We start from the raw sequence: 18,616 nt of genomic DNA on the forward strand, positions 1-18,616 counted from the left end.
CTCTTCTTTTATCCTCTCCAACACCTTTTAACCTCCCCTCATTTCCTCTTCTCTCATTTCCCTTTCCTCCCGATCTTCTCCCCTTCTTCTTCTCTTCCTTCCTTCTCTTTTTCACCTCACCGTCTTCCTTTTGATTCCATGCTGTCAGCTCATTCCTCTCCGCTGACCTCGCCCCCCAGCTGAGCAATTTAGCAGAAATATGGCAACAACATTACAGACCACCACCACCATCATCCAGCTCCCTTCGTCTCATGTCATCCTTTTCTTGCTCAATCTAGCCTCCTACCACCCCCCCCCCTCCAACCCATCCCTCCCAAGCGGACGAACAAACAAAAGATCGCGTAGAGGGAGGACGAGTGCGCCTGATGGAGTGATAACGAGGGAAATAGAGAGACAGGGATGGGGAAAGGAAGCAAGGGAACGAGAAGTTGATAGAAGGGGGAGGGAGAGAGACCACTTCAATCCCCTCTATTGTGACAGCGCTGCCATCAATCTTTGATTGAGTAATTACCATGTCAATCACACAGAGGTCAAAGCAGATAGGGCACCAATGGGGGAGGCAGGGAGCAGAGTAAGTGAGTGAGAAAGAGACAGATAGAGCGTGAGAGAGATAGAGATTGAGAGCGAACAGGTATAATTTTTGAAGTGTTTTCTCCTCTAATCAATTAGACAATGGGATAAAGGAATATGCTCAAAAAGACCAACAACCCGGAAAAAAAAAAAAACAAAAAAAAAAAACAGGAAATGGTATGACCTTGAGTTCGGCAGAAGCGGAAGAGAGCGATGGAGGGAGGAGGAATGGAGTGATTAGGGTTGGAAGGTAAAGAGGTCCGTTAATTGAAATGAAGAGGGACAACATTATTCAGCAGTGCCAGTCAAGAGGCTGTTCAACTACACAACAGTCTGATTGAACAACACAGAAGAGAGACTAAGAGATTTTTGAAAATGAGAGAAAGAGTGTGGAGAATGAGACAAGGGTGGGGGGGGGGGGGGGGGGGGACACGGGCGCGCGGGTTTATGCCAAAAAATGAGACGGGAACGAGAGAAAAAGTGCAGAAAGCGGTTTGTAATTACCGTAATGTGCCTTATAAACGCAATTACCTTAACTGTTGTGGTGTGGTATTTGCAGCTTTTTTTTTACACTTGAGCCATTTCTACATGTTATAGCCAAGTCGTGTTGCTGGTTTCAAAACTCCTTCTTCCACGTTTGTTTCATCCCCTCTATCTGTCCACCTCATTCATTCCTCCATCAAGATCCTCTGCACCTACTTATAATCTCTCCTTCCTAACGAGACATCTTAAAAAAAAAAAACACCCCATCACTCTTGGCAAAAAAAAAAAAGGCCTGGTGTTGCAATTACACCCCTTCTGCTTCTGCCTCCCCCTCTCCCCCCCCTCCCCCTTCTCCCCCTCTCTCTGCCTGCCGATCCACCCCAAAAAAAGAGCTAAGGATGTCGAAAGATGGATAATTTCCCCTAGGTACAATTTAACTGTCACTTTGCGTTGCCATTTACTGCGGCGCACAGCCCTGTTAATGTCCCCAACTTTGCATGTCAGCCACTTTCCAGCCAATTAAGCCCTGAAAAAATAACGAGCGCTTTGCTCGGTGGAAACCTGAAGGATTAGACAAGGAAGCTCATTTTGTCTCATCTCACTCCCCCTCTTTTTTCCCTCCATCTCTGTCCCCTTCTTTTGTTCGTAGAAGATCGGCAGGCCTGTTATCAAGCCACTGTCCTCGCGTGGGGGGAGGATGAGGTGTCTGTGTCTCGAAACGCAAATGAGACTGTGATCATGACACCACTAGCCCGCTGTTACATGTGTTGAAGGATGGCATTTACTAATGTTCACGCCAATAGCCACACAGGTGAGTGCTTACATGATGTAGGCACCCAAAACCTAAGTGTGTGTGTGTGTGTGTAATGGTCTTAAAGCTGCATTAATTGATTATATTGGACACTCAAAGACAGTCAAACAAGCTGAAAACACAACACGTCACATATTATCTCCTTATAAAGATGATAACATGTTAGCCAACAGTTGTCTCCAGTATTTACACATTCAGCAGACATGTAGCAACATTAGCATTCATGAAGTCCTTCTGGCCTCCAGGTGAATGAAAGCCCAATATTCAATCTCCCTGTAGCTCTGGTCTGGTCCCAACTAACTCCTGAGGGAAATAGCTTCCTCTTTAACTGCTAAATGCTCCACTGCTTTCACCAGCTAGTTGTGAAATTTGTTGCTCTGCCACTTTGTGTTGGGCAGGTAATGTGCTGTGGGTTTATCAGAGCTTTCTAGCTGAAAACAGAAGTGGGAGAAAAAAGGTTTCTGAGGGTAAAAGTTTAAATGCTGCAAAACCAAAACAAGCTAAAAGAGGCTAAAAAAATGCTCTATAGACCTGTCGAATCAAATGATAATTATTCGAGGATTCTTCTCTATGAGTGACACCTGTCATATTACACATAGTTCTTACATAAACAATACTTTTTATTGTAACATTGAAACCACAAGTTGTTAATGGAGCTGTGTTGAGCTTCAATTAGGAATCTTGTGTCTTTCAACATCTTTCTCTTCATTGTTCATCTCTCTTCTGATCATCTTCCCATCAATTCACTTCATTTATCTCTGGCTGCTTCCATTTATCTACTAAGGATTTCCATTTCTCTTGTAACCTCCTTTTAGTTCACTGTTTCTCTTTTGTAACAGTGCATATCAGAAGTGGGATGCTCCTCTCTTATTTTAGGCCTCACTTAAGCACTGTGTACACACAATACAAGACAGTAGAAGAGTCAAAAGTGAATGAGGTATTTTTTTCTCTGAGCCACTCATATCCTGTCAGCTCTCTAACCCCCTTTCAACTCCTCTTCATATTCTATCACCGCCGTTTTCTGTCTTATCATACATGTCCTGCCAGCTCTTCATTTTGTTGGACTCATTAGCATTTCCTGTCGCTAATCACTTTCATAAGGATGTGGCAATCTGTGCTAGCTGCCAGATACCGCACTAGCAGGTTAGCACACACAATACTGAGCGGATGGGCATGAAGGCTAACGGGGCGGCGCATATGATGGGCTGTCAAGGGCTAATCTGCCGGAGAAGTGTTCATTAAGTCATTAGCACTGACGCAGCGATGAGACGGGTGCAGGCGGGAGTGATGCCTGCTTTGTCCTCTTTTATCGCCGCGCTCCGTCCCTCCTCCTCCCGACTGTCTGTTTGTCCGCTGACTGACGGAATGAAGAGGTGGAGACGAAAGGGAGGAAAATAAAAGATAAGAAGAGGAGAAGAGACCGAGGAGATAGATTCAATTGGAGCGCGAGAGTCAAGTGTCGTAGTACTCAAACCTTCCTTTTTACGCATCTTTACAAGTGATACATTTATAAAAACTCCTGATTTCAAAAAAGCCTGTTAAAACTAACAGCTTCATGATGAAACTAAGAGTATTTAACAATAACATTTCTCTGGTTATTATGTTGATGCCAATGAAAACTAAAGCCAATGAAAAAAAAAAAAGTATCCACCGTGTGACACTGATGAATAGCTACAGTGTCATGAACACGATTAGTTTCATTCTGTGAAGGGGCAAAATTGTAGTTACAATGCTCGGCTTTCATACAGAAAGCATTATTAACCTGTTGTTATTCATCTATCTATTTTCAAGGCTATTCTGTGCCTGAAACTGATGTTTTAGAGTAAAGATGAGCCATTCAGGCGTTATCTCCCTCCTGCAGGGAGGGATCCACTGAAATAAAAGTTGGTAAAGACAGAAAATGTGAAGAACTTCAATATGTTGCTGGTGTTTATTGTTTTGTTGAAGCGAATCACTCTATACCCCAGTTTCGACTATGTTCGGGTGAATTGGACCACTGTGTCAAACTAATTTTACCTGCGCATTTGTTCTACCTTTGATTTAGTGACTATTTCCAAGCCTTGACAAAAAGCCAGCTGAAAACACACAAATGTACCAATAACAGCACAGAACTAGCCTGTTCATTAGAGTGTGTTCACTGCAGTATCATTTGGAGGAAGTACAACTGGCGTTTGATTTGTGAGCAGGGCTGTGGTAAGCTGGTGTGTGTGTGTGTGTGTGTGTGTGTTTGTGTTTTGGCTGCTGTTGATGACCCAGGAGTAAATTAGCCTGCTAATCTCACAGAGGCAGTGATTAACGAGTGAACCTGGAAACTGTTTGTGCCAGAGACCAGACTTACAGCAAAACAAACAGCGGCAGGGGAGCGCCGGGTTTGTGTGAACGTCTGAGCGTGTGTGTGTGTGCGCGTGTACACGAGCTTCGTGTGCAAAGGTCTACCTCTACAGCAGCATGTGCACTAGAGGTAAACAGTGTGTACGAAAGCATGTGCAGGGTGTGTGTGTGTGTGTGTGTGTGTGTGTAGTGGCGGGCCCCTAACGGCGCACTGCATGGCTGTGGTAAATCCAGCAATTAGTGCTCTGTACATAATTAACATGCTAATGAGTTGATCTACTTAAAAGCTGCTCTGACAAATAGAACACACACACACACACGATGAATAACACACATACTCAATAGAGTTGAGGGGTGGGGCAATACCAGTGACCCTGCAGCCAGTGTTTGGCAACGTTGATTTGCATTTTTGCGTTATGAGAAGAAGCATCGATGGTCATCTCTCATCTCACCCCACACACACACACACTCACACACACACACACACACACACACCTTGGAGTATAGCAATGGGTGTTTCAGGAGATCAGGGGCGGGGGCTCATGGGAGAGGTTGCAGCTGGTGAATCCTCAAACAAACAAAGCCTGGCTCTAACGCCGCGTACACACACACACAGAAACACGAACACACACTCACACACACACATAAATGAGCAATTTTCAAATCCTCTCTCTGTCTGAATCGCTGACCCGGAAAGTAACCCCAGCTATGATCATAGAGAGGGATGAGTGACTCATTGAGACACACATACATACACACACCTGGCAACTGGATTTGGCAGATGAAGACACAAATCTGAAAACAAAGTGAGCTTGTTGCCTGGTTAGTGGACAACTTCAGCCATAGAAAAGGAAATGCGCCAAAACGGAAATGAATGCCTTAACGTTAAATCTGTGTCCACATGGCCAAAGTGCGTATGTCTGTCTGTGTGTGTGTATGGTTGTATAAATCTGTGATTTTGTGATTTATACACATGAACAGAGGTTGTTTTACCTGTCCAGGTATGCAGTAATCAGGGGTGAGCAGAGGTTGGCGGTGGGTTTGGCCAGTCCGAGGGTGAAGATGGTGTCCTGCAGCCGTTTGACTGTGGGGGCGCCGCCTTTGGCCACTACGGCGTTGAGCGTGTGGAAGAGCATGGTGATGTGGTTGTCATTCATTACCACCTCCTTCTCCTTCATCTCTTTCAGGATGTCCACCGCCTCTGTAAAAGGAAGAAAAAGAGAGAAACTGTTAACGTGAAGAAATGTTTCAGCAACTCTCAACATGTGTGGTGCTTTGGTGAGGTGCGCAACGTGAGTTTTAGCCTCTCGATCGAAAGATGAAGTGTGATTTCCAGGTAAAGACAAAAGGACAAATGAAAAGCACAAAAGCCAAGGAGAAAGAGAGATGATGCAGAGAGATGAGGAGAGAGAAAGCGAGATGTGGGCAGAGCTTGGCTGAGAGAAGAGTAGGGTGTGTGAATATGATAAAAGGCCCCTTTAGCTAATTCCATGTGGGGAAAACAAACCCATATTAAAACAGCATTTTGCACCCAGCGGGGATGCAAATCCAACCCCGTATAATGCCAACTCTGCGCTAATTGCTACTTGCGGTTTTCTAAACGAGACTACAATTACCGGACCCCTACAATGGAGGCCGGCTTTTTGCCGTGGCCATGTGGAAAGCACTTGGGGGGCTAAATTATAGGTATGTGACGACAAGGGCCCGTCGTGGCCCCAGTGAGACCCTGGTAAGCGGGCTGAGGGGTGGATCAGTTTGGTCAAGTCCAGCCGGTAATGGAGGGCTTTCTACCGGGCCACGCGCCCATCTGGCCAACACTAGGGGCTAAATGGTGAACAGGGAGTGTGTGTGTATCAGGGTAAGGTAATTAAGATGCGTTTACTGTCTATTTAGACAGCTGCTAATGGGCTGACAGCGATACAGCCGCTCTCCACCACAGATACTAATCTATACTGCATGACCAAGAGGAAGGGAGGAGATGGAGATGTGCAGAGACACAGAATATATTTGAATAATGTGTATAGCATTGAGCCAATCCTCCCAACTGCAGGGGAATATTGGCAAGTTGCTTAAAATTCACTCAACAAACATCCTCGCTCCTTACGTTGGTGAGAGTCACAGCAAACACAAAAGCAGAAAAGCAAAGAAAGTTTAAGTAAATGCAGGTGTGATGATACTAACACCTATGTGACTGTTAATATACCAAACTCCTTGAACAAGAGAGTCACTCTCTACTGGGAACACACGTTTAGACTCAATCACACACACACACTGCGGGCTGAGGGACAGGGCCACTGGTGAGTGCTTTGGCATCCTAATTTCAGTCTGTCTCTCCATCTCTCCACCTCTCTGTGCCAGTTGTTATGGCGATGGGAACCAAAGGCTGTCACAGATTTAATGGGACAGGGGAAAATAGAGGATGGAAGGGTGGAGTAGGGGTGACTGGCAATGCAGGAGACACTGCTAAACAGGGAGGGCGGCGGGGGGGGGGGGGGGGTTAAAGGGAGGAGAATAACAGGGGATGAAGCTTTACAGGGGAATAAGTTTGGTTAGTTGGTTGGATGAGGGCTTAACAAGAGCAGTGAAGTTAATGGGTTTACTGCCTCTAGTGTGATGATGTATTATACTTTTATGGAAATATAAATTTTAACAATAATTGCAAAGAGCTGCATCATCAGAGCGGTGGATATGCAGAGAGCCAGTAGCTCCAGCATCACTGTTCCTGTACTATGATGACGCTGTAATGAAGGTACAGTGACGAACAGTGCTTCAAACTAATTGTTTGACAGAAATGTGCTGAAAATTGTACAATAAAAATTAACATTTAACATAAAACTACTGAAATAACAGCCTGAATCAAAGTCGCAGGGATAAACAATTTCATCACAGATGGTGGTATCAACAATTGCCCTATAATGACCTGACATGTTGTCAAGCCCGTACTGTCTGTTTATCAGTTCAGATGTAACTTAATCTCGCTATCTGACTCTCTGTCTCTGTCCGTGCCCCCCCCCACCCGATCTATCCATCCCTCTCTCCATCACTCTCTGACAGACCCGCTAATCACTGAGACCAATGGCTTGGAGTTGATCTGCCCAAATGGAGCTACACTAGCTAACATCCCTCCGTCCACCATCCAAACCCCCCCCCCCCCCCCATCCTCCTCCCCCACCCCTGTTCTCCCTCCATCCCTCCCTTTATCCGTCCGTTTAGCCAGTATGCATATCCATCAGCTCAGCCAAGCATCGTGGCCAGCAAAGTGAGCCAGACCACACACACACACCGAGAGATGGAGAGGCAGACAGGCCAGGTAAACAAACATCACACAGCCCAATGGTTCATCTAATGCTCCATGACTCGACTGCAAGTGATGTCTCTTTCCCAAAACACACACACAGCACCGAAGATGAGTCCAGGACGATCTAAAGCCAGAACAAGTTGTGTTTACCAAAGTGGGAGGATGGACAGATGGAGGCAGAGGGGCAAGGGCAGGTCAAAGAGACGCCTCTTGATAGAAGAGAGGTGTATGTACAGTTCAAGTATGTTTTGAAGAGGATTATAGGTGTGTAAATACTTCCTATTTTTGCGTTCTTGGGTGCTAAAATGCAAGAACATGTATTTTTGCTGTTTGCGAGACTGGATTATGCCGTAAAGTAGTTTTATTGTGCTGCTAGAATGTGGAGGAATCTGCAAATAAGTTCAGATCGAAATGAATCGATTTTTGACAGTGTATAGCCGTGCACAACATGTAACATGTACATCGAGATAGCGGGTAATAACGTGTGTGTGTGTGTGTGTGTGTGTGTGCGTGTGTGTGTGTGTTAGAGTTTTTATGTGACTTCAAATAAATATTCATTCAATGTTTTCCCTGCCTCCTGTAGACTTGTGAGTACGTGTTTCGTGAGAAAAGTCGATTTAACTCAGTGGAACACAAGTCAAAACTCATACTTTATAGATTAAGTGGCCTAGGAACTTGGAACGGACACTATACAAGTGTTTTATTTTATTTTGTGTGTTTATTTTTTTCAATGAGGAATACTGGATTTTGGTTAAACTGACACAAATTAATCTATTTTGATTATCTTTGTGGTATGAATGGAAGCAATAACTGATACAAATATGTTAATTTAAAAAAGGAAATGAAGGGATTTCATATAAAGCTGATGTGGGGTGGGTGACAGGATAAGAAACTGAGTCAGCATTTACAGTCGCCACTTATGGGTGCATGACATTATGTTCTGATCATAGTTTTGAAGGACTTGAAACACATTATCTTGTCATGATGCACTGTTTTGTGCTGCTGCTTTGTTGTGTATATTTTTTTAAAAATAGCTACATGGAGAATTAAGTTGAACTTGATACAAATGTCAGTATTACCATGATGTAATGCTTGATAGGTGTGTGTATGTTTCCTGTATGTGTATAAAGGTTACTGTGTGGGTATATACGTATATACATTTATATTTACTAAAATCAAAGAAACAGTATATTAGTTTGATGTTTTTTGGATAACAGTTACCGTTTCTGTGCCATATTCTTCTTTCTGGGGATAAAGCACAAATGAGGAGCTGGATGGTTAGACAGATGTCTGGACAGATGTGAAGGAAAGATTAAAGGACCATGATGGAGATTAAGAGTGAGCAGCAGACGTAAATTAATTGGTTGGTAAGAGAGGAAGTAATCATAAAGAACTGTAAAAGAGCAAAGAGGGAAGGAAAGTGACACAAGGATCAAGTCGGAGGGATGAAGTAAGGTAAAAACAAAGTTGCCTGGCGAGGTGGGATGGGAGGCTTTGAAACAAGGGCATTAACAACAAAGCCATTAGAGAGGGTTAGAAATAAAGCAAGATGCCAGGAGACATGATCTTCAGCTGGGCCTGGTGTGTGCTACGAGCCAGGCAACCCAACGTCTGGGTGGGGACAGGCTAACATCAAGGTTAGCCATGTGTGCTAATGTGGATGACAAGCGTCCCCTCCATATGCACACTCTGGCTAATGGCAAACGCGTTAGCACTGCCTATACACACCCCTACACACACACACACACACACACACACACACACACACACACACACACACAGACGGACACACCAACTGTCGTGCCCACCAAATGCCTTTTGCTTGAATTCACATGCAAATTTGCATGTAGCTCTGTGTGTGTGTGTGTGTGTGTGTGTGTGAAATTCTCAAGCACTTCGGCGGACATGATCTGCCATTAGCATCAAGGCGGATTTCAATAATTCTGGAAAAATACACACAGTCCTGTAATTTTCCCCCTCTCTCATTTCTCACTGACACGGATGTGTGTGTGTTTTGGGGGGAGGGTGGGGGGGGGGTGAGAGAATGACACGAGACAGAGTGGGGAAGAGAGGGTCAGATTGAGAGACAGAGACAAAGACAGAGAGAGAGCGAGCGAGGGGAGGAGAGGAGAGGCGAGGACAGACAAGGGAAACATTTTGCCTGTCATTGTGTGCAAAAAGCAGAGCGGCTAAACTGATGGTAATTGGGTCTCCAATGGGCTGAAGGAAACCCACCGTAGCATTCTGAAAATGGCCAGCTAATGTGGTTTGAGGGAGGGAGAAAGACAGATTTTGACAGAGTTGGTGACACACACACACACACACACAAGCTCAACCACACACATTCACATCTGTAAGTTCAAGCCTGATCTGCTCTGATCCAGCTTACTGTCAAAGAAAAAGCAGCGTGGAACTTAGCACTGATGGGATTAGTCAGTTAATCAATTAGCCTGTCGATTGAAAAGTAAAAACGACAATTTATAATAATCGATTAATCATTCTGAGTCATTTATCAAGCAAAAGTGTTACTGAATATATTTGGGTTTTGGAATGTTGAAGTTACTTTGGCTCTAAGAAACTGAACACTGAACCGTTAGTTGCAGTTACAGAGGAACTTACCCTCCACTTTGTCATTCTTGGAGAGGGTCTTGACCAGTGCGAGGTATTTAGTGGCATCCAGCGCCACAGACGAGTCCTTACGACTCCTAGAGACAGAGAGGGCAGGAGGAAGTTTAGATTAATATATTCGACAAACAGTAATGCAACTCATCTACTGTACTTTCTCCTGCTGGACTTCAGCCTGATACTGGGACCAGGTGGTGAGTGAAGAGAAGGAAACAAGAGAGGAAGAGTGGAGAGTTTCCTGTCTTTTAGCCAGTCAACAGAGTGGCTGGACCCTGCATTAATGTCTCCCCTAATACCACTCAAGTTAAACTTTAATGGCCTGATACAGGTCGCAGCGCTGCCTTGTGTGTGTGTGTGTGTACAGTGTTTATGTGTGTGTGTGTGTGTGTATCCTCCTCCACTCACATTTCCCTCTTCAGGCTGAGCGCCTCCTCCACATTGTCGTGGCGACAGCACAGGTTGATGAGGGTAGCGTAGCCGCCAGCTGTCATCTCGTCCTCATGCTGCTGCTTCAGCTCAAGGGCGCGCTGCAGGTTCTGATCAGACGACAAAGCTCTTTACTAGACACACAGACGACTTAATGCAAGGAAATTAAAAGGTTTTAGGAGACTTAAGTTCTCCAAAAGTATCCTACCTCCTCAGCACAGAGAGTCTGGATGGTTTGTTTGAGTACAGCGCCGAATGGTTTGTTGTCCGCTTTCAGTTCGGCCAGTTTCTTCTCAAGTGCTAACGCCGTATTGCCAGTTCCCTGATGGACACAAAGAGGTGATAAACACATGTGCATGATCATAAACAGACATACATAAACAACCTCATGTGTACATATGCATGGACTCAAAAAACATGGCCTGCATTCACAGAAGAGTCCAGTTTTAAAGTGAAATTACCTTCAGTTGAAAAATGCAATATTCTTACAAAATTACATACATTAAAGGGATTTATGGAATAAATTGTGGTGGTCTATTAATTCCTTAAGCAAATGATATCTCCTAAATTTAATAGATCTTCTATATTTCATAAATAGTCAAAGTTTATTTTCCCAACAGGTATACATAAGCATTAAAAATGTATTATGTTCATCATTTTGTGTCCATTTTTCACACTCACACTGTCCTACTTACAGTGGCACGGGGACCAGCTGCCGCAGAACCGTTGGACAACAATGGGTCTTTTGGGTCCACCAAGGCATGCACATCCTGACACACACACACACACACACACACACACAGTTAAAATTTGACATAACATAACAGCAACTACCATAACAGTACAAAAAACATAAGTAGCAGAAATACATTTGGTCAAATTGTGGTTTTGGCTGTTGAGTTTGTAAGCTCCACAAATGCTTTTCTCAAGTGACTTGTAATATTCTGAACATTCTTTTATTAATCATCACCAATAATACTCCATTGAGAAAATTTGAACTACATCTAGCATTAACAGAGCTCAGGTAAGGACATTGAATTTGTCTGGTTCTGTACCTTGATGAGCTCTGGGACGTGGTAGGCCTCCAGAAGGTTCCTGATGCCTCTGTAGATGTTTCCTGAAATAATTATGTTCTACAAAAGAAGAAACAAGTGTAAGAAAATCAACACCAGCAAAGCACAACAAGAGTTGAACCTGTTGAATTTTGTGTTAAAAAGGTCAGAGGTAAAGATAAAGTTTAAATAGTAGCTGAACATAATGAACACAAAGTAGGAATAAGATTGTTTTTAACAACCTTAAGAAAAAAGTATCACTGCCAGGGCTCAACTTAGAGGTTGTCATGGAGCTTGTGTCTGAATTAAATGCTGAAAATAAAGTTGCATTGAGGTGCTGTTGGAAATTTCAACTAGAACGAATACAAATGACCAATAAAAGAGGTCAATTTCACTCAGGAAGTCAGGAATTTCCCTTTGGCATGAATTTGTCTAAGTTGTCCAAGTCATGCTGTATTTCAGCAGAATTTTCTGAGATTATTGTGTTAGACATGCAAGCTCCCATGAACAGGATTGTATTTCAATATCATTTCACAATGAAAATGCCATTAGACGCATAGAGGACTTGTTGAGATCCAATCGCCTTGCATTATACTTAAGAATCGTTCTGCAAGGTTTGTCAACAGCAGCAGAGGGCCGTTAAGAAAAACAACGCCAAATTAGCCAGGACCGAGTGAGTATGTGGTGGGAGAGTGGGGGTACACGAAGATATTCAAAGTCATCGTATTTTGGACAGAAAAATTAAGTCTGTTGAGGAGACAAAATGTTGAGACAGAGGCAACAATCTCAGAGACAAATAAACCTAAAACTTGCTGAATGACAGATTCTACTAGAGGTATGGGAGGAAAAAGGGGGTGAACTGACCCTTTAAATGGACCTGTAGGACAGAGGCCCAGGTTTATCTGAGCAGCTAAAAGGTTTACCTCTGCAGCTCCAGTCCCAGAACACAATTAAAAAGCTGAAATTTATTTTAGTGCATAATGAGGCTTATCTTGGACTTTCGGCTAATTAAAAATAAAAATGTTCTGACGGCGCTGATGGAGCTCAGGTTTCATCCATAAGGGCTGCTTTGTGACAAACAATTCCACCATATAAACCTGGAGTCAGTGTGTAACAGCTGACCTGTCGGATGTGTAGCACAGAACATTAATTACAGAGCATTAATTACTGTTAGATCCTGACCAAAGCTACCGCTGCTGTGCAACCTGCATAAACGTGCACATCGCTCTCTCAATTTAAAGACGGACTTATTGTTTCTGCTGTTGTGTGATGCTGCAGGTATTTAATAAACCCAAAAGGAAAGAATCTGATGCAGCCAGATGTGGACAGCAAACAGAAATCCCGGCTTACATTCAGTGACACCTGAATGACATTATTGTAAGATTCATACATTCATTCATACATTAATCTAACATGATTCAGATCTGTCTACCTGGCAATATTTCTAAAACAGACAGCAGATTCCCCCAGGAGCTGATTTTTTTCTCCTCAATATTCAGAGTTAAACTGACTCCAAAACGCTCTGGATGTGTATCATTCACAGAAAACCTGCTGCGTCTCGTTTGTGTTCATGTTCAGCAACAGTGGAAAGCAGCTGTCAGCGCGGTGCCGCCAAAGCTTTGGGTCGGTCCTGTAGGTCCTGAGGGCTGCCACTGCCTCAGTCCTGAATGTTTTGAGTATAGCTCCACATATTTCTGCTCCTCAAAACTGGTATTTGGATATAACAGAGCAGAACTTAATGTGGAGTGTCTGCACATACCAAAACGCATACAAGCCATGGATGTATTATAAGATCATTTAAATTATTTTAACAGTGAGTGGAGCGGTTTCTGTAGCAGTCTAACAGTGTTTCAGGCTTTTCTCCACATTTCAGCACAGAGATCAGTCCATAATGAAAATTGCAGAGAGCACAAAAGCGTCAGTCTTCACCAACATCTTTACTTATTGTATAAAAAAGGTGATGAATCTAATATAGATAATTATAGACATCTTGCCATTATGAATACTGACTATAAAATATTTGCTAAGATAATCATGAATAGACTTAATGATATATTAGAGGTAATTATAGATAAAGAAAAAAAAACGTGTGCAATTAAAGGACGGGTAATGAGGGACAACCTTAGCATGTTAAGAGAAATCTTGCACAAAACTGAAGAAACAAAAGGTTTTTTATATTATTGGTCCTGATAAAAAAAAAAAAAAAAAGCATTTGACTACATTGCCAGAGATTATCTGTGGGCTGTGATGAAAGCATACAGCTTTATTCACATGGTAAGATGTTTGTATTTAACGTCAAGTGTTCGTGTAAATGTCAATGGGTTTTTAACTGAGTCTTTTGAAGTGGAGAGAGTTGTGAAGCATGGCTGTCGTTTGAGTGCGGCTCTTTATACTTTAGCCATCAGCCCCCCTAATCAAACAAATTAACAATGACGGTCGTATCGCTGGAACTGCTATTGCTTACGCTGAGAGATAGATGTTTTAACTAATCATTAATTGTATATAAAAATGCATCTGGAGCAAAACTAAATCAGGACAAAACAGAAGCAGTTTGGATCCAGGAGGAGAGTGACAGACAAAACATTAATATTCTAGTCAAACGAGCGTCCCGGTGTGTTGCAGTACAGCGTGTAGGCCACTCTGTGACTATAAATTATATGCCTTGTTAACAGCAGATCAGCTGCACAGATCTGAGTGCAACACACACCGCCGCACACACAGTTATTTGTTACTGTATATCATTCGTTTCCCACCCGTACTGCTTTCATTTTTCACGCGGTTCGGTTGAGTTACGCGTCTTTCGGCGCTTTCATGGCACAGAATAGACGTATAATTAGTAATTAGACGCATGTCTCAATTCATATTAGTGTTTTATAAAAAGTTTCAGCGTAATATTTTCATGAACTTATGATAATAACAAGCGCTTCACTAAAAGCATGGCCCTGTGTGGGAAACACCCTCCTTCAAACACATCAGATATTATAAGAACAGCTGATTTCAGGCTCACTGGGTCAAGGAAAATGTCCAGAGGCACTGGGCATAATCACTGCTCCTCCTCGTGGATATAGAAAGCATTGCAACTGGTTTCTACACATGGTGCTTATGGGCGAGTCGGGGCGGCGTTCACTATGTCATCGGGGGGGCGGGGGGGGGCTCATTACAGCCAAGGACCCAGCAGGGATCTGCCACAGATCTGGACGGGCCCTGTCACGGATCAGCCGGCAATTCTAGGCGGCTGCATCTGTATCTCCAAAACTTCAATTTTGCAGTCTTTCCACAACATCCTGATTAATATGACACCGGGGATACTCTTTTATGTGAAGATGATTTCTGCAGATGCATGTCAGAATTAGCCATACACTGAACTATATAAAAAAAAAAGTGATATTTTAACACCATTTTGGGACTTTTCAGTGACTCATACAGATTCTACTTTGGGCCAAGAAATCATTCTATTGAACTCCAAACAGCCAGTTAAGACGTGACCTTTAACCAAAAAGTGTAAAACACGAATTAATCTTCAGCAACATGTCTGGATGTCTCAACTCAGACCTTCAGAAATGGAGCACAGGGAGGAGGTCGTGTGTGAGCCTGATGACACACAGCAAATCATCTCAGATCATCAGTGTGTGTGTAAGCCGGTTTAAAGCGGGAAGGTTATGAATGAACTGGATATATAGTATATCAGTGCAGGAATGTCCGGGGTGTGTGTGTGTGTTTGTAACCTCATCAGTGAGTCTGTGTACCTGAGTCTGTAGTTGATTTAAGTATTTCCGCAGTTTGTCTTCCTGAGCCTGCACCTCCTTTTCTGGCATGCTGTCGATCAGATTGTACAAGAAGAAGGATGCTGTGTCTGGATGGGGATGAAAACACACACACACACACACACACACACACACACACACACACAGAGTGAACAGTTGTCTTGGGAATAAATTTCATTTGCCACCGTGTCAGTCACTGCATCCATTTGTGCATTTATACAATTTTTCTCTAACCTCTGCAGAGTGTGTGTTTGTGTGTTTCTGCTGACAGAGGCTGCTTTCGGGCTCGAGTGTGAGTGAATGTGCGACGGCTGGCAGTGACAGCCTCCCCCGACTTCAACTCTCACACACACACACACACACACACACACACACACACACACACAGGCTCACAAATGTCGTCTAACGGGATGTGACATGGATAACAGTCTCCATCGCTCCCACCAGCACACACACCACTTTCAGCGCTGGGGACTCTCCGTGACACACACGCTGACACGGAGCGACATTAACGCTACACACACACACACACACACACACATATATACACTGCCTTACCAGAGACGCTGCCCAGCAGTGACACATGCACACAAACACACATTCATACACTTGAACTACTCAGCGCTGTGTCAGCAGCCAGGCTCTATTTCCTGCGACGGAGAGAGCAGGTCTTTCACTCACACGCCGACACACACACACACACACACACCTGGACATAAACACACACACAAGCTTCATGACGAGAAGTGGGCCGGTCAGCAGTCTACTGCTACTGAGACTGAAGGTATACACAAACACATAGATACACACACACAAACACTCACACACACTGGACATTTTTATGTCATCTGAATTATAGTTGCGAGGTCACTCTAAAGCAAATATACACACACACCACATGCATCAAAATGCCTACTACACATTTGTCAAGCTGCCAGACTGATATGTGATAGACGATACATATATACAGACGCCCGGACCCTCCCTCTATCTCTATCCCTTTCTCACCTACACACACACAAACAAAACACACATCTCGCAAACAAAACACTCTCAGATATGAATGTCCTAACTTCTCAGTGAGTGTGTATAAATATGTTCTTACCAGCAGGCTTGGAGTTTTCTTTGGAGAAGCGCTTGTCTTTGTACAAGAGCTCAGTAATCTGTAACAAAAACAGGAATTTAAAATTAAACACAAGCACAAAAACACAGACTGCGGGATTTTACTTCAAAACATCACAGTTGATCCTACACCGCAGACAGGGTTAGCGGTTCAAGTGCCCTACAGGCAATCCAGCCCTAAATATTTGTTTTATATTAACCCTTGCGTCATTCAACTTTCTTTTTTTTTTTTCTTTTTAATCTCTGAACTACTATATTTTGCATTTTTAGATTGTTTTTTTTAATGTATCTGAATTAATTTTTTGTGTGTCTTTCTGTTTTCAAACCAGCTTGCCTTCAATTCTTTATTTATATGTTCACTGTGGCGTGAAGAGATTTGGATAAAAGGCAGCAGATGGCATTTGTCATATTGTATATTGTTACTAAATGTAACTCTGGATGTAGCAGATGGTGAGTAAATTGCTTATTAAAGCTATGTTGCTGTAAGGAATAATGCATCATATTAACAACTGAATCTAACACCTCCAACACTAAAAGCAGCATTTTAGAGTTTAAACTTGTCTGGTATCAAAAAGTTATTTAATTTTCTGGATTTTTATTTCCTTCATTATGAAATAATTTTCAGCTATTAAACTATTTTCCAAATTTAGAGACCCTGTTTGTATGTATATCATCCTCCACAGACAGCCAAACACGGACATATTCAGGTCTTACCTTAACCATGCTCTCCACATCAGCAGACCTGCAGGGGGCAGTAGAGGACAAGACATGAGCTCCCAGTCCACATGCACCACCGGCGGGTCAACATGTCAGGGTTAATGTGTGATTTGCTCACAAGCGAGCGTAAGTTTTGCTTTTAGGTCACAAAACATAAAAAGACATCTACATTTCTCTAATAAAAGCACCTGAACAGCACACACTGTTCCACCTGAAGAGTTTCTCATGTCTTTCTCTGCTGCTTCTTCAAACGCAAGAAAACTCAAGCCCTCGCTCTCGTTCCTCCTCTTTTCCTTGATATTTTTCTCATGCAATGTCTCTGAACTTTGCTCTCTTTATTATCGATTTCTTGTATTGTTGTCGGCTGAAATTCAATCTGTATATTTGCTGCAGATATAAGCATCAGGTAGACAAAGGATGTGGATGTTGTTTTTCAATTCTAAAGAATATAATTAGGATATTTTTAATCAGTATCTATAGGATTTTTCATCTTTTTTTCACAATTTGGAGTATCCACTTCCCTCTTGCCTACATATTAGAAATTTCCTGATATGAAAATATTTGAGATGAATGAGAATTTGGATAAATTAAGTTTGCTCATTTTTCTGACAGCAAGCTTTACGTTTGCCATGTCTGAACACAAGTAACCATAACACTGTCACGTTACCATAGTTACTGAATTGATAGTGTAGTACAATACAATAAGGCAAGACAGAGAGACAGAGTTTGACACTCTCAATCCCACAGTACAAGAGAGATGAGACAGCACTACAAAAGCCTGCGAAACCACAGAAGACACACACACACACACACAGATTCACACACACACACGGGCTAAATGATGACAACGTGTGACATTTCTGGCGTTGTCAGCTAGTTGGTAGAGAAGATGAGAGGAGAGGAGGGGGGGGGGGGATAAGAGAGGAGAGGAGAAGAGAGAAGAGGTCTTTAATGATTAAATTATCCCCTGACCTTGTCTTTGACAGGGGCAGGTCCCGCATTGCGGTGACACAGCGCTTGCGCACACACATACATACACACACTCCCCAAGTGACAAGCCCAATTATGACCCTGTCAGGCAACCTAACAGTCAGAAAATTGTGTAGGTGTGTGTGTGTGTGCATGCGTGCGTGTGTGTTAATGCAATGAGAGCAAAGCAACTGTAGGAGAGGAAGAGTGGATTCAGGCAAAAAAAAAAAAAAGACTAATAAAAAAAATGAGTAGATAATTAATGTCTAAAATATGTAAACAAAAACATGCACAGACACACACAATATCAGAAGATATGGAAATGTCCGCACAAAAAAAAAAAAAGCTTTCTTATAACTGCTGTCAGTGTCCGTTTTCCTCTTGAACATTATACTCTATGCTACATACATCTCTAAACATGACAAGAAAATGAAATAAAACATTATTT

At 42.9% G+C, this 18,616-nt stretch overlaps 1 protein-coding gene across 1 annotated transcript in view; it reads right to left on the minus strand.

Annotated features, from left to right (window-relative positions):
- The window catches only part of lrpprc (leucine-rich pentatricopeptide repeat containing), a 63,838-nt gene that overhangs the window by 30,413 nt on the left and 14,809 nt on the right, over positions 1 to 18,616 (minus strand). The window contains exons 15-23 of the mRNA XM_044372831.1: positions 17,197 to 17,224; positions 16,466 to 16,523; positions 15,343 to 15,449; positions 11,600 to 11,677; positions 11,240 to 11,314; positions 10,753 to 10,866; positions 10,524 to 10,654; positions 10,113 to 10,198; positions 5,189 to 5,396 (exon numbers count right to left, since the gene is read on the minus strand). Of these exons, the coding sequence (XP_044228766.1) occupies positions 5,189 to 5,396; positions 10,113 to 10,198; positions 10,524 to 10,654; positions 10,753 to 10,866; positions 11,240 to 11,314; positions 11,600 to 11,677; positions 15,343 to 15,449; positions 16,466 to 16,523; positions 17,197 to 17,224 (885 nt within the window). The remainder of the gene's footprint in view (positions 1 to 5,188; positions 5,397 to 10,112; positions 10,199 to 10,523; positions 10,655 to 10,752; positions 10,867 to 11,239; positions 11,315 to 11,599; positions 11,678 to 15,342; positions 15,450 to 16,465; positions 16,524 to 17,196; positions 17,225 to 18,616) is intronic.

The sequence above is a fragment of the Thunnus albacares genome, chromosome 14 (genome assembly GCF_914725855.1).
Source record: "Thunnus albacares chromosome 14, fThuAlb1.1, whole genome shotgun sequence".
Taxonomy (NCBI): domain Eukaryota; kingdom Metazoa; phylum Chordata; class Actinopteri; order Scombriformes; family Scombridae; genus Thunnus; species Thunnus albacares.